The 21,459-nt window shown below is 65.8% G+C and overlaps 8 protein-coding genes across 8 annotated transcripts; 3 read left to right on the forward strand and 5 right to left on the reverse strand.

The window, feature by feature from the left end:
• Window positions 1-707: 707 nt before the first annotated feature.
• On the reverse strand, window positions 708-3,739 carry FA09DRAFT_327244 (acetyl-CoA synthetase-like protein). Its single transcript, XM_025741333.1, has 7 exons — window positions 3,465-3,739; window positions 2,457-3,410; window positions 1,672-2,388; window positions 1,403-1,617; window positions 1,274-1,326; window positions 1,176-1,216; window positions 708-1,113 (listed from the first exon to the last, which is right to left on the reverse strand). The coding sequence occupies exons 1-7, from the start codon at window positions 3,597-3,599 to the stop codon at window positions 1,036-1,038; spliced, it is 2,193 nt and encodes a 730-aa protein (XP_025601574.1). The 5' UTR covers window positions 3,600-3,739; the 3' UTR covers window positions 708-1,035.
• Window positions 3,740-3,990: 251 nt separating this feature from the next.
• On the forward strand, window positions 3,991-6,779 carry FA09DRAFT_327245 (RCC1/BLIP-II). Its single transcript, XM_025741334.1, has 5 exons — window positions 3,991-4,486; window positions 4,549-5,855; window positions 5,909-5,952; window positions 6,005-6,289; window positions 6,348-6,779. Exons 1-5 carry the CDS (start codon window positions 4,140-4,142, stop codon window positions 6,504-6,506), a joined length of 2,142 nt encoding a protein of 713 aa, XP_025601575.1. The 5' UTR covers window positions 3,991-4,139; the 3' UTR covers window positions 6,507-6,779.
• A 24-nt stretch (window positions 6,780-6,803) lies between these two features.
• FA09DRAFT_327246 (hypothetical protein) lies at window positions 6,804-10,246 on the reverse strand. The gene has a single exon (XM_025741335.1). The coding sequence runs from the start codon at window positions 10,054-10,056 to the stop codon at window positions 6,925-6,927; it is 3,132 nt and encodes a 1,043-aa protein (XP_025601576.1). The 5' UTR covers window positions 10,057-10,246; the 3' UTR covers window positions 6,804-6,924.
• On the reverse strand, window positions 10,172-10,778 carry FA09DRAFT_9251 (hypothetical protein). Its single transcript, XM_025745904.1, has one exon. The coding sequence runs from the start codon at window positions 10,633-10,635 to the stop codon at window positions 10,288-10,290; it is 348 nt and encodes a 115-aa protein (XP_025601577.1). The 5' UTR covers window positions 10,636-10,778; the 3' UTR covers window positions 10,172-10,287.
• Window positions 10,779-12,226: 1,448 nt separating this feature from the next.
• FA09DRAFT_324138 (hypothetical protein) lies at window positions 12,227-13,665 on the reverse strand (the record flags this gene model as incomplete). Its single annotated transcript, XM_025741119.1, has 3 exons — window positions 12,227-12,472; window positions 12,556-13,310; window positions 13,395-13,665. The coding sequence occupies 3 exons, from the start codon at window positions 13,663-13,665 to the stop codon at window positions 12,227-12,229; spliced, it is 1,272 nt and encodes a 423-aa protein (XP_025601578.1).
• A 314-nt stretch (window positions 13,666-13,979) lies between these two features.
• On the forward strand, window positions 13,980-15,855 carry FA09DRAFT_327247 (P-loop containing nucleoside triphosphate hydrolase protein). The gene is made up of 2 exons (XM_025741336.1): window positions 13,980-14,441; window positions 15,083-15,855. Exons 1-2 carry the CDS (start codon window positions 14,009-14,011, stop codon window positions 15,703-15,705), a joined length of 1,056 nt encoding a protein of 351 aa, XP_025601579.1. The 5' UTR covers window positions 13,980-14,008; the 3' UTR covers window positions 15,706-15,855.
• A 118-nt stretch (window positions 15,856-15,973) lies between these two features.
• On the reverse strand, window positions 15,974-19,689 carry FA09DRAFT_327249 (hypothetical protein). Its single transcript, XM_025741337.1, has 8 exons — window positions 19,190-19,689; window positions 18,807-19,119; window positions 18,376-18,699; window positions 17,895-18,267; window positions 17,422-17,780; window positions 17,117-17,335; window positions 16,495-17,028; window positions 15,974-16,411 (listed from the first exon to the last, which is right to left on the reverse strand). The coding sequence occupies exons 1-8, from the start codon at window positions 19,652-19,654 to the stop codon at window positions 16,074-16,076; spliced, it is 2,925 nt and encodes a 974-aa protein (XP_025601580.1). The 5' UTR covers window positions 19,655-19,689; the 3' UTR covers window positions 15,974-16,073.
• Window positions 19,690-19,832: 143 nt separating this feature from the next.
• Window positions 19,833-21,432, forward strand: FA09DRAFT_342132 (hypothetical protein; the record flags this gene model as incomplete). The annotated part of the gene is made up of 3 exons (XM_025744529.1): window positions 19,833-20,811; window positions 21,072-21,328; window positions 21,389-21,432. Exons 1-3 carry the CDS (start codon window positions 20,042-20,044, stop codon window positions 21,430-21,432), a joined length of 1,071 nt encoding a protein of 356 aa, XP_025601581.1. The 5' UTR covers window positions 19,833-20,041.
• Between the last annotated feature and the right edge of the window lie 27 nt (window positions 21,433-21,459).

Below are 21,459 nucleotides of genomic sequence, written 5' to 3' on the forward strand. Positions count from 1 at the left end.
GAGAGAGCGTGCGCCTGTTGCTGCACCGCAGCAGCTGCGCCCGCGCTCGGACCCCTCAGGCGCGCCAATCAGAGCAGAGGGGCGCAGGGCGATTAGAGCGTTCCCGCCGCCGTCGCCGGGCCGCCACCTTCAGGGGCAGCGGGCCGCTGCAGCCGCAGCATGGCCAGGAGACTGGTGCTGCGGCGACGCTGCGAGCACAGCAAGCGTTGCGCGAAGGCGCGAAGGCAGAGCGCATCGCAGAGGTCGTCGTGGTGGAGAGGCGAAACGCGTCCGCGCCGCACCGGCGTGCTCAGGTGCCATGCGCGGCGCGCCGCAGCAGCGGCGGCATCGGGCGGATGCGGCAGCCGCACCTCTTGGCCTCGCTCTTCACACGTGCAGTCGAGTCCTCGCAGTGTAGGCAGTGTGTTCCGGCTTCTCGCTTCCGGACGGCTCACCTCCTCAGCCTCTTGATCTCGCCCTGTTCTCCGGAAATAGGGCTGGGCATCGAGCCGCTCAAACGCTCTCCTGGCAGGCGGCGCAGCAGCCTTGACAGCCGCCAGCAGGCGCGCAGCACCCAGAAGCGCGGCTCAGAGACGTGTCACGCTGAAGTGCCGTCTGCGGCGCCCCGAGCGTGCCTTCATGGGCGTGGGCGAGGGCGTGCATGACGGGCGATCCCTCATCGGCGGGCGATCGAGACGCCATGCGCCTGCTCTAGCCTACTGCACCCTCCATGCGCGAAGAGACAGATGCAGCGGCTCGCGCGTCCGGGCAGCAGCGACGACTGCGGCTGCTGGGCTCCTGTCCGCGCCACACCTCCTCTCCGGGCAGCCGCCGATCGCCGGTAAAGGGTCTGCAAGGCGCAGAGGGGCTGCACTAGGAGCGCTCCTCCTGCTCCCCTGTCGGCGCAAAGCCGCAGCGGTGCGGCGCAGCAGCCAGGGCCTTAGCCAAGAGGAGCCTTGATTGAGAGTTTCGCTCGAGCAGCCCGCGAGCGGGGCGCAATGTGACACATGGAGGGTGACCCACAGGGGCGCTCGGCATTCGCAAAGAACACATACATCACAGCTTGGCCCCTCCCGGCTGCTTGGCCAGCACCTGCTCCAAGTCCGCGTATTGCCGGTACTGGTCCAGCACATGCTGCGTCAGGGGGTTGGGTCAGCGAGCCATTTCTCACGAAGGTCACCAGCTCCTAGGCGTACCGGATTTGCTGTCGCGGTCGAGGGCTTGAAGGCGACGTTGCCTGGCCGCGAGTATGGTGTGAGCTCCTTTCCCGGCGTTCGAGGCGCAGAGCACCTACCGCAAACGATCTGCTTGACAGCGAGCTCCGTCTTCTTTCCATTGGCCGTGACTCTGCGGATCGCGAGAGGAGGGCATCAGCTTCGGAGCCTTGCACCATGGCTTCAGTCAGCGGCCAGCAGCAACGCACGGAATGCCATCGACCTGAAAGATGTGTGCCGGCACGTGGCGCGGCGAGTAGGCCTTGCGGATCGCCTGGCTGATGTCGCGCTTGAGCGTGTCGCTGAGCTTGGCGCCGTCGACGAGCTGCACGAAGAGCAGCACGCGCTCGTCGTCGTCCTTGTTCGGCCGCCGCTGGCCCACGCAGATGGCATCGAGCACGACCTGCGAGAAGCCTTCAAGCACCTAGAGTCGTGCGAGGTCAGCTGTCGGAGGCCGTGTGCGGCACAATAGACTCACATGATAGATCTCCGCAGAGCCAAAGCGCACGCCAGACGGGTTCAGCACGCCATCGCTGCGTCCGCAGATGTCCAGACAGCCCGTCTTCTTGTCGCGCAGAATGAAGTCCCCCTGCGCCCAGACCTTCCCGGCGATGCTGCCCTCGGGGTAGCGCCGGTAGTAGCTGTCCATGTACTTTTCGTGCAGCTTGGCCCGGTCCTTGGCCTCGCCCCAGAACATCAGCGGCTGCGTCGGGAACGGCTTGCGGCACACTAGCTCGCCCGCCTCGCCGGTAGCCTCGATGTCCTCGCCAGAGATCGGGTCGAGGATTCCAATGTCGAAGCCGAGACCCTTGCCGCAGATCAGGTTGCCATAGACAGGCGTCATGACGGCAGAACCGACGAAGGCAGCTGCGATGTCGGTGCCGCCAGAGATGCTCGAGAGCTGCGCCTTCGGAGCGAAAGAATTATACACAAAGGCGGCGTTGGCAGCGCCGAGCGGAGCGCCGGTCGAGGTGATGATCTTGAGGCTGCTGAGGTCGAGATCGCGGCTCGGCACGAAGCCCTTGGCCTTGCATGTCCGCTCCAGCTCGCTGAGGAAGCGCGGCGAGCAGCCAAAGCCCATGACATCGCCGCGAGCTGCGAGCAAGCGGGGGATGTGCGTAGCATCGGGGTAGAGGAAGGCGCCGTCGTACAGAATCGCGCAGCCGCCGGAGAGCAGCACGGAAAGCTGAAGGACCTGTGCATAACAATGAGACAAGCTGCGTTAGCTGGAAATGATGTGAAACCTCGCAAAATGACGCTGACATGCATGATCCATCCAGTGCTTGTCAGCTGTGCGAAGCGGGATCCCGGCTTGAGGTCGTAGTGCAGCAGCGCTTCGCGCTTCAGCGAAACGATGAGTCCTCCGCTGCCGTGCACGATCGACTTCGGCTCGCCCGTCGTGCCGCTGGAGAAGACGATCAAGGCTGGATCGGCAAAGTCGAGCGGCTCGAAGCGATGCGGCGGCACCTTGGCTCCGGGCCCGGTCTTGAGGCCCGAGGAGGCAACGTACTCGGTGTACGACGTGGCGGCTGTCCGCGCGGTCCACTTGAACGGCTTGGCTGAGGAGCTGCTGCGGAAGACGACCACCTCGACGTCCGGCAGGCGATCTGCGATCTCCTCGACGCGCGCCACAAGGTCCACTCGCTTGCCTGCATAGACGGCATCCTCGTCGGTGAAGAGCAGCTTGGGCCGGATCTGCGAGAGGCGCGAGTAGATAGCGGTGGCACCGGCATCGGTAGCAATCGATGAGAAGATGGCGCCGATGGACAGCACAGCCAGGAGCACGACAATGGGCCGCGAGGTGTTGGCGCTGACGTGTGCTACGCGGTCGCCCTTCTTGATGCCCTTGCGCCGCAGCACCTCGGCCATGACGGCCACACGATCGCGCAGCTCGCCCCAAGTCACGTTTGTGCCGATGCTGCCCTTCTTGCCCGCCTCTGGCTCCGTCGCCTCGCTCATCTCGATGAGCGCCGGCTCGCTCGATGGCGGCCACGAGCGCGGCGACTGCGCATTGCAGCTCGTGGCGTTTTGCGGGTGGATGGGAAAGAGGATGTTCTCGGCGAGGCTCAGACGCGCGCCGGGGAAGAAGCGCGGCAGGTCGCCCGGCTTGGCCTTGGGGTCGGAGAGGGCGCGCTGCGGCTGCTGCGAGCAGCGCACGCCGATGTAGGACCAGAGCAGCATCCAAAAGTCCTCGAATGTGTCGTCGGCCACGCTCCACTGCAGCGGAAAGGTGAGAAGGGGCACAGCAGGGCACACCTGTGCACCACTTACTGCATGCAGCTCGTCGTACGTGTTCAGCTTGAGGCCGAAACGCTGGTTGGCGAGCCGCCGGAACTTGTCGATGTTGGACGCAGCGACATGCTCGGGCGTGGCCTGCCAGTAGAGCGGCGCAGTGGACGAGGACATGGTGCGAAGAGTGCGAGAGATGCGAGTCGTGGCGCGGCTGGCGCGGCTTTATGAGAAGATGCGATGCGGCGCGAAGGACTGGACGAGAGCAGAGATAGCGAGCAGGACAGCAAGTGCGAGGAAAGAGCGGCGGACGAGGTGAGGAGCGGGAAGGCAGCGCTGCCTCGGCGTGGCTTGGCCTTGGCCGGCGCCCTTCTCCACAGCGCTTCCCCGCAACGTCGGTGCCCGACGCTCGCCCGGCGCCCGGCGCGCAACCTGGCCGGCTGCCGTCTCTGCCGGAGAGCGTGGGAGCAGTTGGGGAGCAGCGCCTGCTGACCAAGCACGGCCTGGCCGCCTTGCGCACGGTGCATGCTGACAAAAAGCAGGCTCGGCTCTGAGCTCTCTCACCACCGCCATCTCCCGTCGTCTCCAACGCTCTTGATCACACTACAGGACTCGGAGAGCTACTTCGGACACCGCAAGCGCATCGCACTCCTCTGAGAGCGCGTGACGGCCCCGAGGCATCTCGGACCCGCCTTTGCCACCTCCACTCCGCCCAGCATGCTCGCCGCGGCGGCCCGCAGCGCCCGCCCGACGGCCAGCCGCAGCCTCGTGCTGCGCTCCGCAGGCAGCAGCGGCAGCTTCTCGGCTCGCACGCTGCCCAATGTGCGGTCGCTCAGTACGACACCAGGCGCTCAGCGCAGCTCTCGCGCCCGGCAGGCGGGTCTCGGCGCCGCGACCGGCGCCGTGATGCTGCTGGCCATCTACCACTACAGCAGCCCGGTGTATGCAGACGTGGCGCAGTCGGTCGCGACGGAGGGCGACCTCTCGAGCGGCGACATGACGCAGCAGCAGCAGATGCGTGCACGGGCAGAGCGGCAGGGCGTGTATGCATGGGGCAGCAACCGGTGAGTGGCCGCAGCAGGTGTGCCAGAAGGGGCTCCGACGGCGTGCTGACGAGGAGCGACAGCTACAACGTCGTGGCGCCAGACTCGCCCAACACGACGCTTGTCAAGACGCCGCGCTCCATCCCGTACTTCGACGGCATGTCGCTGCGCGATCTCGTGCTGGAGGAGAAGCACGGCGTGGCTGTCGACGCGAACGGCGATGTGCTGCAGTGGGGCCTCGGCTTCTTCGACCCGTCGTCGCGCGAGATCCAGCAGGGTGCGCTCGACGATGTGCCGCTGGCACGCCGGCGCGAGAAGGCGCGTGCCAACGAGCTGCAGCCGCGTGGCGAGCTGGCAGGCCGCACGCTGCACCCCGTCAAGACGCTGACGGGCAAGAACATCGTGCGCGTCGTGGCCAACGACCAGAAGATCTATGCGCTGGCCAAGAACGGCGACGTCTACATCTTCTCCTCGCTGCAGACGCTGCAGTCGCCGGGCAAGCCCGCTGGCTGGTCACTCAACCCGCTGAAGCTCTTCAACCTCTTCGCTGGTCCCACGATCGACCACGAGCGCATGCAGACGCTGGCACCGCTCAAGAGCGGCGAGACATTCACTAGCCTCGAGGGCGGCAGCAGCCACATCCTGGCGCTGACGTCAAAAGGCCGGACGTTCGCTGCGCCCATCGACGATGCAGGCAACGCCTTTGGCCAGCTCGGTCTCTCGCGCGTGCAGCTGAACTCGTCGCCGGACTCTGACGGCAAGCCGCGGCGGATCGAGACGCTGCTTGAGCCGCGCATGCTCGAGCTCGACGGCCCGCGTGACCCGCACCCACAGCGACGGTTACCAGCCTGGGCTATGCCGCCGGGCATGGAGTCGTTCGGCGAGCCGGCCGTGCCTGTCAAGCGCGACGCAGCGGGGCGCAAGCAGCGGCCAAAGGATCTCGTGGAGGACGTGCTGCGCCCGCGCTACTGCACCACGCTTCACGAGGTGCCGGCGCTGCGTGGTGTCGAGATCGCGCAGATCGCTGCCGGCTCGGAGCACTCTGTCGCGCGCACGCCGTCCGGCCTCGTGCTTGGCTGGGGCCGGCAGACGCACGGCCAGACGGGCCTGAGCAACGCGCTGGGCATGGAGTGCGTGCCCATCCCATCCGAGATTGTGCTCTCCAAGTGCTTCCCCAACACGAGCGTCGACATCCGCTGCACCGACGTCAAGGCCGCCGCGGACAACACGTTCTTCACCATGAGCCGCCGCGAGCCTGGCACCGTCGCTGGCGGCAAGATTGACGTGCTGGCTGTCGGCAAGGGCCAGTGGGGCACGCTCGGCAACGCCATGTGGAGCCAGGTCACGTCTGTGCCGGTCAAGGTCAAGACCGTCTCGGGCCTCATCGAGTGTGAGTCCTTCACGCTGCTGCTGCGCGAGCATAGCTGACACGCAGACTCGCAGACTCGGAGCTGTCTGGCAAGACACATCCCGTCCCGATCCACCACGTGAGTGGCCTCCTGCCTGCTACTTGGCTCTCAGCTGACATGCCGGGCGCAGATCGCCATCGGCAAGCCTGGCCACGTCGCGCTCGTGCTCGACACCGTCGAGACCGACGGCCACGTCGCCTTCGGCCGCGACGTGATGGTGTGGGGCCACAACGCCGCGTACCAGCTCGGCACAGGCAAGCGTAGCAACCTCTGTGTGCCGCAGCACTTGCAGCCTCTGCCCGGTCTGACTGCCTTCCCGGGCGCCGACGCTCCGGTCATGCCTGAGCCCATCTCCGCACGCGGCGCCAAGCTGCTCGAGGCTGACGTGAACAGCGGCGTGCTCACGCACATGCCTGTGAGTCCAGAATGGCGGTCTCGATGGTCAGACAATGGCTGAGCTCCTCTTCTTCCAGCACAAGCGCCTCCAGCTCGCGAGCGCCAGCAAGGGCAGCACGCACCTCGCGCCGTCCGACGACGGCAAGCGCGGCTCCGTCAAGCGCGGCGTGACCGTTGAGGAGCACATCACCGCCGGCGCAGTCTCGATGGCCGTGTTCTGGAAGGTGCAGCCGTGACGTGGCGTGAAGTAGCATACGTAAACGCATCGTCTTCGGTGGTGGTGGATCGATCGTGATTGCTTGCGCAATGCTCTCGAGGCCGTGCGCTTGCGCTGCCGGCGCCGGGGTGAGCACCATCAGCAAACTCGCTCTGAAGCGAACGTGGGGCCGGAGAGGGGCGCAGATCGGAAGCCAGTCGAGTAGTTCACAGGGTAGTGCATAGCATTAGGAGATAAAGGAAAGTGAGGTGCTCGCGAACAAAAACGGCCTGCTTGTCACTCAGTGATGCGCCGGGGGGGGGGGGGGGGGGGGGGGGGGGGGAACTGCCGAGTCCAAATGTGGTCTAATCTAGCAATGAGGGGTCGATACGAAATGCGTCAGGAAACAATGAGGGTGCGGGTGCGGAGATGCAGGTGACGAGTACGGTGCGGAGCGTCTAGGCCGAAGCGGAGGCGGAGGTGGAAGCGGCGACGGCCACCGCAGGTGCGGCCTGCGCCTTGACGAGGGCAGTGCGGAGCGACTCGACGAGGAGAGCCGAGAGCTGGTCCACTGCCTTCTTGTCGACAGCGGGCAGCGTCGGCTTGACGGCCGACTGCTTCTGCACCGCAGCGCCGGCAGCCGGCACGGTGGTGCGGAGGAGGCCGCCGCCGAGGAGACCGCCGCCGCCGCTGAGGAGGCCCGAGAGGAGGTTGTCGAGCACCGAGACGCCGACGTTGATGCCGCCCTGGTTGTTGCTCTGCTGGATCGTGGCCGTGGCGTTGGTGCCGCCGGCATTGCCGCTGTTGACCGTGGCAGGCTCCTGGCGACGCTCCTGGTGGATGGCCGGCGAGAGGAGCTGCAGCAGCGCCGTGATCTGGCTCAGGTCGATGTCCGAGCGCCGGCCGAGGTCGAGACCATCGGCGCCGAGCAGCTCATCGCGCTGCTTGGCAATCATGACGCGCGCGGCCGTGTTGTCGGAGCCGGAAGCAGCAACCGTGGAGTTGGCCACGACGGCGGGCGAGACGGCGGGCGCAGTCATGGCGGGCGACTGCAGGTAGGCGGTGATCTGCTTGATGAGCGAGTTGATGAGCGGCGTCAGGTCGGCCAGCTGCGACACCTCGCGCTCCGAGAGATTGTCGATGACGTCGCGACGCCCGCCGTAGCCGGGGCAGTTGGGCCGCCACATGCCGTCGTTGGGCACCGGCGTGGGGCAGTCCTCGACCTCGGTCGGAGGCGAGACGACAACAGGAGGCGTGACGATGACGGGAACGTCGCCTGTCGACGGCGGCGAGACGACGGGCACCGAGGCGGCAGGCGAGGCGGGGCCGCCGTAGCCGGGGCAGTCGGGACGGTACATGCCGTCGTTGGGCGTCGGGTCCGGGCAGATGACGGCGCCGACGACGGGCGACGTGGGGCCGGTGACGACGGGCGTAGTGGCCGGCGTCTCCTCCTTGGTCGGCTCGGTGGCGGGCACCGTGGCGGGCGTCTCGTCCTCATCGTCGGAGGGCGTGCTGCTCGCCGGCTCCTCCTCGGCAGGCGTGGACTCGGCCGGCGTGCTCGTGGCGGGCGTCGATGAGGCGGGCGTCGAGCTAGCCGGAGTCTCCTCCTTGGCGGGAGCAGACTCCGCCGGCGTCGTCGTGGCGGGCGTGGAGCTGGCGGGTGTCTCGGCCGGCGTGGACGAAGCCGGCGTCTCCTCCTTTGCGGGCGTGGACTCTGCCGGCGTCGAGCTGGCCGGAGTGCTCTCGGCCGGGGTGCTGCTGGCAGGCGTCTCGGCGGGCGTGCTGCTGGCAGGCGTCTCGGCGGGCGTGCTGCTGGCAGGCGTCTCGTCCTTTGCAGGAGTAGACTCGGCGGGCGTCGAGCTAGCCGGCGTCGTCGACTCGCTGCCGGACCCAGCCGCCGGTGTCGTCTCGGAGTCCTTGGGCGTGCTGCTGGAGCCGTTGTTGGCCTCCGAGACGGCATCGGCGACGGGGAAGCTGCCGCTCGTCGTGCTGTCGCTGCTGCTGCTCTCCTTGGTCGAGTCCGTGGAGCCGCTGGCGGGCGCAGCCGAGGACTCGGACGTCGTGCTGCCCGAGGCGGGCGTGGCAGATGAGTCCGTCGTGCTGCCGCTGGCCGGCGTGGAGGAGGAGTCCTTCGTGCTGCCGCTGGCGGGCGTGGCAGAGGAGTCCGTCGTCGAGCCCGATGCCGGAGCGGCAGAGCTCTCTGTCGTCGAGCCGGAGGCAGGAGCAGCCGAGCTCTCCATCGTCGAGCCGGAGGCGGGAGCAGCCGAGCTGTCGCTGGCCGTCGAGCCGCTGTTCGAGGTCTCAGGCGCGGTCGCCGACGGCGCCGTGCCAGAGTGGTCGCCCTGCGACTCGGTCGTGCTCGCGGCGGCCGGCTGGGCGGCCGTCGAGTCGGAAGAAGCAGCGGGCGTGGAGGCGGTGCTGCCGGACTGAGCCGCCTGCGAGTCGGACGAAGCCGCCGGCGTGGAAGCGGCGCTGCCGGACTGGGCGGCCTGCGAGTCCGTGGAAGCGGCGGCGGGCTGAGCGCTCGAGTCGGACGAAGCGGCGGCGGGCTGAGCGGCCGACGAATCGGAGGAGGCAGCAGCCGGCTGGGCGGCGCTCGAGTCCGACGACGAGGCCGCGGCCGGCTGCTGCTGCTGAGCCGTGGCGCCCGAGTCGGTGCTGGACGTCGTCGCCGCATTCGAGTCGGTGCTTGACTCGCTCGCCGTCGTCGCCGACGAGTCGCTGCTGTCCTGCACGGCAAACGAGTGCGGGCCCGTGGGCTTGAGGATGAGGTGCTTTGCCTCGCGCTTATCGGGCAGCGTGTCGCTGAGGCGCTTCAGCACCTCGACGAGGTTCTCGAGGCCGCGCCGCCGGTTGCCGTGCGCCGTGTAGACGGCCTCGACGTGCGCCGCCGGCGCCTGCTCCGACTCCTGCGCCGCAAGCGTGGCGGCCTGCGACTTGGTGAGCGCCGTGCGCGACGTCGTGCCCGTCGTGCCGTTGGTGGGCAGGATGCCGTGCTGAAGCTTGTCAGCAATGCTGTTGAGCACGTTGGCGAGCGGCACGGCACCGGCATGGTCCTTGGTTGTGGCCTTGCCCGTGGCGCTCGGCATGTTGGCCGACGAGATGGCGGCGCAGCCAGCATCCTCGATGCCGAGCAGGTTGTTGAGCAGACAGGTGATGGTGTTGACGAGGCCGGCGATGCCTGCATTGCCCGTCTGGCGACGCCGCAGGCCGCGGCCTTGCGAGTACGAGACGAGCTCCTGCGTCAGGTCGCGCACCGTGTTGGCCAGCTCGTCGATGTCGCCGCGCGCCGCGAGCTCGTCGATGGCCGAGAGACGCTTCTGCTGCTCGGGCGCCAGCGTCTCCATGCGCCGCACCATCTGCTCGGTCTCGCCGGCGCCGACGTCTGCGAGCGAGCGCACGGCAGCTGCGACGGCCTCGGGGCTGTAGCCGCGCGCCACGACGTCCGACGGGGCCTCGTCGAGAGGCTCGCCGCGCGCGATGAGACGGCCGGAGAGCCCGTGGCCGCGCTGGCGGTGACGCACGGGCATGGCACTCGACGTCGTGGCCGTCACCGTGAGGAGAGCGAGGAGAGCGTGGGAGAGCTGCATGGTGGGCGAAAGAGTTGGGTGGTGAAGAGAGGTGAGGTAGGAGTAAGAGTTTCCGAAGACGATGACGTGAGAATAGACCGGCTAAAGATGTAAGGGAGGGCAGAAAGGAGAAGAGAAGTGACCGCCAGGGTACACTTGTGGAGCGAAAGAGGGAGAAGACGAGAAAGGACGAGTTTGGTGGGGTGGAGCAACCTGACGAGACGAGCGAAGGGCGCGGGCACGGCGGGCTACTTATACGTCGGAGAGCGAGCCAAGCAGCGGAGCGGCAGGAGAGGCGAAACGCCAGCGAGGCCAGCACAGCCCTTGTTCGCCGAGTGGCCACGCTGCAAGAGCCCGGGGTGCCGGCTGTGGGCCTCCGAGGCAGCCGCAGCCGACGAGCCGCATCCTCTTGGCTCTCTCGGCATGTACGGCATCTCCAGCTCCGCCTTGCCCTGCGCCGCACGACGATGAGGGCGGAAAGCCGCGCAAGTGAGCCTTTCGCGAGGCTGCGACGGCCAGGAAAGGCAAGGCGGGCGGCTTGATTGAGGAGGAGAGGCGCGGATGCGGCGGAGTGGGATGGGCTGCGTCGCTGCGGCTCATCCGTGGTGCCTAGCCTGCTGCATCTGGCTGCGCTGCTGCTGGCGCTGTGCTGCCTGGATCGACGACCTGCCTCACTCCGGCCCTACAGCGAGCTGGTGCTGAGGTGCAGAGAGTCACACGCTTGGCGTCCTTTCTCCCTCGACTGTCCGACGCGGCACGTCTAAACGATGCCCTTGACGCGGGCGTAGACGCCTCATCCAACGGCCGCCCTGCGTCAAGCCACGCGCAGCAGCATCAGGAGAGAGGCGCAGCAACGGCCGGCCTGCGGCTGCGGCTGATGAGGCACAGGCGCAGCACCCGTCGCGCTGCGCCGCGCGCCGCGCGCGCCGAGAGCAACACACCAACACCTCGCTGCTTCGCCGCCGCTCTCTCTGCCGCATCGTCGAGGCCACGCTGAGCGCAGAGTGCGACAGAGATGGCTTCAAAATCTCGCTGCTGCTGCCATGAGCTCACGGACAGAGATGTGAGGCGCACAGCGGCCAACTGCGGGCGGGGGCAGCATTCGGATCTGCGGCGCGAGGGCAGGACGCGGCCAACATCTACGCGGCGCATCGCACCTCTGCCTTGCTCTCTTGCAGCGGCAGATCTCCGACCTTACGGGCCCTCTTTCGCATGTCGTGGCACCTGCCTCTTCGAGCTCGCTCGTTTCCGCTGCATCACAAAGGCTCAAGCGTCAATGCAGGACCCAACTGCAGTTCAGAGGAATGACGCCGGCATGACAGCGTTGCTCCGCCTGCGACGCGGCAATGCGATGGCCGATTCGGAGGCGCCGACGCTGCTGCGATGTGGAGGAGGCCATGAGCACGCTTCACTAGTCACTGCGCGCTTCATGGTGTAGATGGCTACTGCCGTGTGCCCGCTTGCCCTGCGTTTGGCAGGCCGACATCGGATGCGCCTCTTTGCTCCAGCGAAGCGCACAGCGACTCCATGCGCGTTCCTTGCCAGCCTGCCACTCTACACACGAAGAAGCTCGGCGGCTAGCTTTGCACGCTTGCCCCACCATGCGGCCAAGCGCAACTCAGCACAGGCACGCCACCGCATGTGAACAGCATGTGACTGATGTGGGCGAAGAAGCAGCGAAACGACCAGGGTGTAGCTGCAGGGCACGCGACGCCTTGACATGCGCTCCTCGACGTCGAGCGCAGCGTCTCTTGTTGCGCATCGGCCGGGCTGCAGCAGACAGCTGTTGCACACTGCACGGCGGAGATCGCGAGCGAGAGAGCGAGAGGAGGCACGCCGATGCTTGAGGCATCGCCGGAGCGCGGGGCGGCTTGAAGGTCTTCCTCGCACGTCAGCTGCACTGACGAGCGCACCGAGGCGTCAAGGAGCAGCTCTGTTCGAATGATGGCTCTCCCCCCCCCCCTCTCCCCCCCGCGCCCGAGGGGACGAGCTGGCTGATCGCTACTGCTGCCAGCATGCTGCGTCAGAGTGCGAGGGACGTGCTCAAACGTTCAAGCCTCGCTCGCTAAGAGTCATCTCACGAGGTAAGAGTCGATGGGTCTACTGGTTTCATTTCATCTTGCCCCCCCCCCCCCCCCCCCCCCCCCACCTTCTCGAGGTTTCCCACTTCACCTCACACCCGCTTTGCCGCTCAAGCAATCCACACCTCCGCCCTCGTCCAGTTCGCATACGTCTCGCCCTGCTTGAGCGTCGTGTCGCTGCCTGCAAACGTCCTCAGCGCGTCGTGGTTGAGCGTCGAGTGGGGATGGGCGAACTCGAGGAACGCGGCACTGCAGAATGCATTTGCCTCCGTGCCGTTGCCGCCGTGCGCCAGCTTCTTTGCGCCGCCGGCCTTGAGAGAGGCGGGAGGATGCGGCTGGCCGACTGCGCCGTACAGCTGTTTGCAAAGCAGTAGGGCGTCAGCGAGGGGGCAAGCAGGGTAGAGAGAGGGAGGGGGAAGGAGAGAGGGCGAGAACATACCTGAGTGCCACTTTGATCCGTCTCAAACGACACTGCAATGCCCGTGCTTTCTGCCCTCAGAAGCGCACGCAGTTGGCCTTGCCTCGAGCCAGCGCCCCAGCCATACCAATGATCATGCCCTCCCTGCGGCGCGCTCTCTCCCATCTTGCGTCCGTAGCCCTGCGGACCCTTGGTGGCGAAGTCCGCGCCGGGAGTCTTCGTGCAGTCGAGCAGTTTGCCCGTGGGCACCAGTCGAGAGTCGAGGTCGAGCGTGTGGATCTCCGGTCCGAAGAAGCGCAGGGTGTGGGCATCAATCGTGCCGTCCTCCTGCTCACGCGCCTCGGGAGAAGAGGCAGAGAGGTTGAAGGCCCAGTGATGCGTGAGATTGAGCGGCGTGATGTCGCATTCCTTCTCGCCTGCTTGCGGCGCATGCACGGCACGATAGGCAATCGAGACGCTCCCTGCGCTCTTTCCGAGTGCGGGCACGTCGGAGGGCAGAGAGACGGACGTGGGGCCTTCGACTGCGAAGCGCACCTCAAAGTAGAGGGTGCCTTGAGGCCCATCCTCGCTTGCGCCGTGCAGCAGACCAAACACGACGGCAGAGGCATCGCTCGGCGCAGAGAAGAGCTTGGGAGAGGAGAGGGGCGTCCAGACGAGCGTGTCGAGCGGCCCGCGCTGCAGCGGCGTCGTGTCGGCGGGAATCGAGGGCAGCTCCGCCGCTGCGTTGCCGCCTGGCCCAGCGCCGGGTCCGCCGTGCAGGCAGAGATTCTCGCCTCCTGTCAAGCGTTGCCCATGCCCAACATCAGCCTCTATGCCCATCTTGCTCTGACCACCACTCGCGTGTGCTGCAGCAGACTCACCCCACTCTGGCACGTGCATCTGGCCGCCGACATACTTGCACGTGCCCGCCTCGAGGCGGTTCGCATAGCGGCCAATCACGGGGCCGAAGAAGCAGCGGCCCGTGGCATGGTGGTCTGCGGGATCCTCGGGACCGGCGAGCAGGTCGTGGATGAGGCCGTCTTTGGAGAGGAGCAGACGGTGCGGGATGAGGCCGTAGGGAAGGAGATGGAAGGAGAGAGAGGAGGAGGGAGAAGTGAGCACGAGGGGCTCGAAGGGCGAAATGGTGGACATGGCGCGGAGTGAGGGTGCGTGGTGGTGGTGAGAAAGCAGGCCGAGCTGGAGGAGGAGCGCGCCTTTGAGCGGCGCCTCAGCTGTCCGCTCAGACTGCCGACGATGGCCCATGTGCGGCCTGCGGGCATGACAGGCGGCATGCTTCTTGGCACGCGAAGGTGGAGAATGCCGAGCGCTGCTGCCCCGCACTCGGCGCTTCGGCCATCTCGCCGTGCCGCTCCACTTGAGATGCGCGCCGCACGTGATGCGCCATGCCGATTGCGGCCGTAAGCGGCTGCTGCTCGCCTGCGCGACATGCCCTCGCTCCCTTGCTTGCCCACCACCAACCTGCGCATCCTCGGCCATGGCCTCGCCCTCCACGCTCCCCGACGCCGCCATTGCGCGTCGGCTGGCCGGCGTCAAGACCATCCTCCTCGTCCTCTCCGGCAAGGGCGGCGTGGGCAAGTCCAGCGTCTCCTCTCAGCTCGCCCTCTCCCTCTCCTCCTCCGCCGGCGGCGCGGCTCGCGTGGGCCTGCTCGACATCGACCTCACGGGTCCCTCGATCCCGCGCATGCTGGGCCTCGACGGCTCGCCGGTCCATCAATCCTCCGACGGCTGGGTGCCCGTCTATGCGGATCGCGAACAGCGACTGGCAGTGATGAGCGTCGGCTTTCTGCTGCGCAGCCGCAATGACAGTGTCGTGTGGCGCGGACCCAAGAAGAACGCCATGATCAAGCAGTTTCTCGGCGATGTGAGATGGGGCGAGCTGGACTATCTGATCGTCGATACACCGCCGGGTGAGTTGAGCATGCCCTGCGAGCGCGAGGGCAAGAGGGGCCGAGGTGGGGCGGAGTGCAACGAGCGGCGAGCAGGAGGGAAAGAGCGTAGCGATGTGTGGGCGGAGACTTGCACACAAGCGACGGATGCCCGGCACCGTGTGGCAGCGTCTGGGAGCTGGGGAGTCATCGCAGCGATTGCGTCCAAGAGCAAGAGAGACGCTGTCCGCCATGTATCGTAGGCGCAGGCAGAGAGAGGCACAGTGCGGAAAGAGAGAGAGAGAGCCAAGCATCACAGATGGCGGCCGGCCTGCGCCAAGCGTGCTCTCGTGCTCTCTTCCCACGCATCAAATGGCGCTCGCACTCCTCGATGAAAGAGCAGAGTCATTGGGACAGGTGGAGAAGGACAGGCGCAAAGTCGCCCTGGCCACTGCCAGATCTTTGACTTGCCTTTGCATTGTGCCTCAGACAAGTGGCTGTCTCGAACAATGCGCTCCATGGCGTCCCTCAGGGACAACCGGCGTACACTTCCAAGCGCAATCGCTGGAGGGGGATCCTGTGTAGTGCAGAGCAGGGAAAAACACGGCCTTCGCGCCCTGGGTCTTACCTTGCACCTTCACAGCGAGACAATTCACTGACGCCTTCTCTCTCTCTCTTTTCAGGCACGTCCGACGAGCACATTTCCCTCGTCGAGTATCTCGCTCCCTTTTCTCCCGTGTCTCTCATGGTCACCACCCCTCAAGCTCTCTCTCTCGCCGACAATCTGCGCTCGCTCGACTTTACGCGCAAAGTCTCGCTGCCGCTCTTGGGCGTCATCGAGAACATGTCGGGCTACGTCTGTCCGCACTGTACGGAGTGTACGAATGTGTGGGGCAGAGGCGGCGGCGAGGCGCTGGCGCAACGAGAAGGGCTGGCGTTCTTGGGACGCATCCCGATCGATCCGGGACTTGTGAGGGTGCTGGACGACGCAAAGGAGGAGGCTCAGGTGACGGTGGCGCAGGAACTGGGCGTGGAGAAAGTGTCGCTCGAGGACATCACCAAGCCCCTTCCCGACGCCGACGCCGACGCCGACGCGGCAACGGCAACAGCAAGCGTGGCAAAGGCATCCACTGCATCAACAACAACACCCGCCGGCACTCGCCTCTCGCGCACCATCCTGCAGCGCTACACTGCCTCGCAGACCTTTCCGATCTTCCAGGAGATCACGCAGAGGGTCGTAGAGCAGCTGGCCAAAGTAAGGGAGACGCAGAGAGAGGCCAAGGAGCAAAGGGAGGCGACGCAGTAGGCATGATGGGTAGAGCAATAGACAAGTCACGCGCTTCGGGTCGAGCGTCTTGAGGTAGACGATGAGTGAGGAGCATAGAGAGCGCCGACGCCTGGCCCTCGCAGTCTCGAGATGCGAGTGGGTCTCTCGAGCAATCACGATCGAACGATGCAGCCCGAAGCAGAGCGAAGCTGAAAGGAGAGGCGATGCATTACATTCTCCATCTCTCTGGGGATGGGGGGGGGGGGGGGGGGGGGGGGGGGGGGGGGAAAAAAGGGGGGGGGGGGGGGGGAGAGGGGGCCGAGGCAAGGGCTCGGGAACGCAGGGCGCGGTCAACGACAGCTGCAGTGCTCGAAGTCGAGACAATGGCATCGCGATGGCATTTGCGCTTACAACCTCCATCCCTCACCGCCACATACGCATCGCCTCTCGCCTCTCTTCTCCACCTCTCCACATGCCAGACAGAGCACGTTGCTCTCCTTTGCCTGCCACGCCGCGCCTTCTCCCGCTCTACTCGCGCGCGGCAGCAGCAGCGGCGCCAGTGCCGAGGCTTCGTCGAGCACGTCGTGTGGCGAGATGAGGAGGGGCAGGAGATCGCGAACTACTCCACGACGCGCGGGAGAGGAGGAGTCGATGCTGGCACTGGCACCGAGGAGAGCATGCGCCAGTTGTACTGTTGCCTCGCGCGACGTAGAGCGGAGGCCAGGAAGACAGAACCACATGTCATCTTGAGTGCAGCGTTACTTGTTTCAGCCAAACGCGGAGCAGGATGCACGGCGGGCGCTTGCACACACACACACACACACTCACCGTTTGAGTCTGGCGGTGCCTCAAATGCAGACAAGACATCCAACATCTCCTCTGCCTGCACACAGCGGCCCACACTCGAGGCGCGCACAAGTGCACGCGCCGAGTCGAGCGTGGCGATGAGGCTGGCCATCGAGCCGTTGGCGCCCGCGCCCGCACCTTGGGCACCTGCAGCGGTGGAGGAGGAGGAGGAGGAGGAGGAGACGAAGATGGAGCGTTGAGAGTCGAGCAAAGCTTCACGCCGCGCCTCGTCGGATGTAGAGAGCAAGAGTTGACGAAGAGAGAGGGCATGTTTGAGGGCGTGCTGCAGCAGCAGGCGTGGACGAGAGAGGGCGAAGAGCGAGAGAAGATCGTCTTGCCCGGCAGCGGCGGCAGCGTTTGCGCTTGCACTTGCATGTGAGCCGCGGTCCTGCTCGCCGGAGGAAGACTCGGGCGTGTAGACTTGCTCCTTGGCGTGCACAAGCACTGCTTGGCGCGCGAGCGTCTCGCAGAGATCGAAAGTGTACTCGGAGGCGCGAGTGAGATCGATCAGTCGATCTGTGAAGATGAGGGGTGTCAGCATGGGAGGGGAGAATGCAGCGGGCAATCAGAGTGGCAGGCAGTGGGAGAGAAAGGCGAAACGTACCGAGTCGCCAAGCTGTGCTGCCTCTCCGAGCTGCGCCCAATGTGCGAACGACGTCGGCAAGTCGAAGCACCACATTACAACGCTCCGCTCCTCCCGCCACAGCGCGAGTGTTGCACAGCGCAGCGTTGAGCTGCAACACGCGCAGCGGTTCGGTGACACTTGGCGACGCAGCCAGATGCAGCGCCTGCACTGTGGCGCGCAGAGCTGATGCGATGCGCTCTGTGTTGCAACAGGGACGAAGAACACGTGTGTGTCAGCTGGCGCCTGACGTGAGGAAAAAGATGCAACAAGGCGCCGAGACGTACCAGGCGTGTGAAGCTGATGCACCAACACTACGTCGTTTGCATCTGTGCGATTCAAGAGGCAGAGCGCCAGTGCTTGACCTGCTTGCCTCGAGCGCTCCTGCGAGGTCGTCTCGTCCTTGTCATTCTCCTCCTTGACGCCGACGTCCTCACTCGCCGCTGCTGCTTCCTCTCGTTTGCCTGCCTCCTCCTCGCGCCTCGTGCCGAGCGGGAAGAGGCGCACCTGACTTCGGCGCTGCTGTGCATTGTGGTGCAATCGAGCATCCACTCCCGCCGCACAGACGCCATTGGGCGAAATGGCAACGCCATGCCTCCACATTCCCGGCGGCAGGCTCGTCGTGCTGCTCGTCTCGAACGTTGCGCTTTTTATACCGAATGAAAGAAGAGAGGCGCCAGGAGCGTCAGCTTGCGTTCTCTCCGCAATAAGACTGACTACGGGAAGGGCAAGGGAAGGGGAGCCGGAGGGGGGCACTTACGCGTCGAGACGATGGAGAAGTGAAGCGTTCGTGGTGATCCACACGTCGCCGTCGTTTGCCATCATCGACGCCACTTGCATGTCCTTTTGCCGAGCCTCGACGAAGCTCCAATCCGTCTGCTCTCCCTTTCCCGCACCACTCTCCTTGCCTCCCAGTTGCGCAAACGCCTCACTGAGGCCCCACGTTTCTCTCTTCACGCTCCAGCTGCGCAGACTTGCGCCGTCGGAGGCGAGGAGCAGGAGAGGCAGCGCGCCGGACGAGTCGTGCGAGGGTGAGGGAGAGAGAAGAAGGAGAGAAGAGGGCTGGAAGAGTGAGGTGCTTGGACTGGATGTTGGGTTGAGCGAGAGAGAGGCTAGAGGTCGAGTACTCAGGTCTGTTGTGTGTGCCACCCCTCCAGCGCATCAGTCCAGCTCTGACTATTCTCGCCCCCCGGGAAGGGGGGCGGACGGGCGGGCGCAGGGGGCAAAGTGTTGTAACTCACAGACCTCCTCTGTCTCTTCTCCTCCCAGTGAAATCCTGACTTCACAGAACCTCACTTGTCCCTTTCCCTTCCCCTCATCCCCGTCTCCCGCGAGCGCAGTGCCCGCAGCTCCGCCCAGCGCCGCGGCAAAAGGCGTGCGCGCCGCCGCTGGCGTGGCGGTGCTTTGCGCGACGGCGAGGAGCGCAGCGGCGGCAGAGGCATCGGGCGAAGCGGCGCTGGTCGTCGTGGAGGGGTCGAGTGAGGCGCCGAGATGAGGAGCAGAGGAGAGAGAGGAAGTGGAGACGAGGCTGGGCGCGAGATTGTAGGCGATCAGAAAGGTCGATTCTGGGGGGCCGACAAAGGCGTCAGTAGGTGAGAATACTACCCGCTTTGGCACCCTTCGTCCCCTAGCTGGTCTATTCTCCTGCCTCGCGATTGCTGCGCCAACTCACCTCCCGGGAGCGCACAGATGGACACTTCTCGCACCATTTCCCTGTCTGTCGTAGGCGCAAGAGGCTTCACCTCCTCCTCCTCGCCGCGTCTCACCACGCTCGGCCTCTCCAGGGTCGCCTGCAGCACCTCGAGCGTCGCGCCAGCCGCCGTGCCGCTGGCGCCTTGAGCATCAGGCAGGCGAACGAGGAGGACGTGTCCGGAGTGCAAGACGAGCAGCAGAGCACGGGACGTAGCTGCTTGAGGACCAGAAGGGAGAGTGCGACGGAAGCTGGTGGCGAAAGTACTTGTCGTCGAAGAGGAAGCATGTGCCCACTGACAGCACAGGAACATCAGCCCTCGCCTCGCCTCGAAAAGCAGAGAGAGGCGACAAAAGAACACACACCTTGCCTGGCTCTCCACACCATCTCGCCTCCTTGACGCCGCCGCCGCCGCGCACACTCGAGGTCGGCAGCACATGTTCCGTCCATGCATTGCCGCACTGCGTCGCCGGCGCGCGCGTCCACACTTTGGCGCCCCTCTCGTTCGCGGCAAAGACGGCGTCTGCGCTTGGGGCGACGCAGAAGAAGCGCGGCGCCGCCAGCGGCAGGAGATGTCGTTGTTCGCGGCGCAAGGGATGCACGAGGAGAATGCCGGAGGAGGTGGGGAGGAAGAGAAAGGAGGCGTACCATTGGGGAGAGGGAGAGGAGGAGGCGAGAGCGAGGGAGAAGCTGGAGGAGGCTTGGAGTGCGAGGACGCGAGAGGAGGCGGAGGCGAGACGAGGCCGCTTGGTGGGCGAGGCGGAGGTAGACGAGGCGCGCTTGGATGGACCCGCCGATGCTGAGCCGGATGGATTCGACTGCTGCTCCATGGCGATCCGCGCTGCAGGGAGAAGGAGGGAAGGGATGATGAGGGTGAGAAGGCAAGCTTCGCGGTGCACGTGCATCGGCGGGACGTGCGCCGGCCGCCGCCGCGCGCGCCGCGGCGCGCCGGCTGCTGCAAGCGAAGAGCAGCTCGAGTCGCGCGCGCCGCCTTGGCTTCGCTCCACCACACCCCGCGCCATCCTCGCGCCCATCCATCTCCTCTCTTTTCTCTCAAGCATTGGCCACTCCAGCCCACTCCGTTCGTGCACATTTCGACCACGCCTCTCTCTGCGCCCCACCTGCCACCCTCACCCGCTGGCGGCCTGGCACCTCTTTCGCTCGCACTCCTGCACCTCTTTCGCTGGCACTCCCGCACCCCTTCCTCTCGACGCACGATGCCCGATCCCGCACTGCAGGCCTATCTCGCCTCCAAGTATCTCGACGGTCCCAGGGCCGATGCCATCCTCGCGCATGCCGGTGCCGGCGAGGGCAAGAAGCGCAAGAAGCGCCGTGTGCATGCCGACGAGGGCGCGTCGGGGAGTGGGGCAGGCCTCAAGGTCGTCGAGGAGCAGCAGTGGCCCGAGACACGCGATTCAGAAGAGGAGGAGGCAGAGGCGGTGGTGGTCAAGATGAAGAAGGAGCAGACGCGATGGGCAAAACTCGGCGGCGACGGCGATGGCGGCGGCGGCGGCGGTGGGACTGCGGCGAGCGAAGAGACAGAGAGTGCAGGTGCAGGTGCGGCGGCGCGGCAAGAATCGCAGGAAGCGCAAGCGAAGGAGAAGCAACGAAGCAGCAGCAGCAGCAACAACAAGCCAAAGGCGGGCCTCAAGACGCGCGACGAGATGCGTGCCGAACGCTTGGCGCGCGAAGCAGCAGCTGCTGCTGCTGGCTCGTCTTCCGCCCCTTCCTCCGAGCGAGCACTCGTTCGTGCGCCTTCTGCACCGCTAGAGGAGCAGCAGCAGCAGCAGCAAGAAACCGTCTATCGAGACTCGTCGGGCCGCAAAATCGACGTGGTCAAGGATGAAGAGGAGCGCAAGAGGCGAAAGAAGGAGGAGGAGGCGTTTGAGAGGGAAAAGAAGCGCTGGAATAGAGGAGAGGTGCAGAAGAGGGAGGAGGAGAGGAGGAGGAAAGAGGCGGAGTTGATCAAGGGTGAGGGCTTTAGTCGGTGAGTGTTTCTTTTGCGCACGGAAGCGAAGGTGGATTGGGGAGCAGGGAGGGGTTGAAGGTAGACAGAGCGTCACTCTCTCCTGCCAAGTAGAGCAGGAGCGAAAGGCCCGGGGGGGGGGGGGCAGGTGTCGCGTGGGGGCTTTTTGCGTCCAAAGCGCAAGGCCGAGATGGGGCACAAGTCCTGAGAGTCTTGCGTGTGTGCCGGGCGGGGGCTGCCTTATTTGATGTCGTTCTGACTTTGATCCCATGCCACACTAGATCAGCGAACGACGTGCGCATGAACAGCACTCTGCGGCAAGTCATGCGAGCCGACGACCCGGCTTTGGCGTTCCTCACCAAGTCGCGCGATGCCTCGGCACCTCGCAAGCCCGAATATCGCGGGCCTGCGCCGGCGCCGAACCGCTTTGGCATCAAGCCCGGCTATCGCTGGGACGGCGTGGATCGGGGAAACGGCTTTGAAAAGAAGCGGTTTGCGCGCATTAATAAACGCAAGACGGACGCTGAGGTGGAACAGGGTGAGTTCTTGTTTGCGCTTTGGTGGGCCACAAGTGTGCGGCCGCCGGACAGCCAGGGAGCGAAGAGAGAGAGAGAGAGAGCAGCACTGGGCAAAGAGCGCTGACGACCATGCAAAAAACTCCTCCCCCCC

This window comes from Tilletiopsis washingtonensis (assembly GCF_003144115.1).
Source record: "Tilletiopsis washingtonensis strain MCA 4186 unplaced genomic scaffold FA09scaffold_1, whole genome shotgun sequence".
Taxonomy (NCBI): domain Eukaryota; kingdom Fungi; phylum Basidiomycota; class Exobasidiomycetes; order Entylomatales; genus Tilletiopsis; species Tilletiopsis washingtonensis.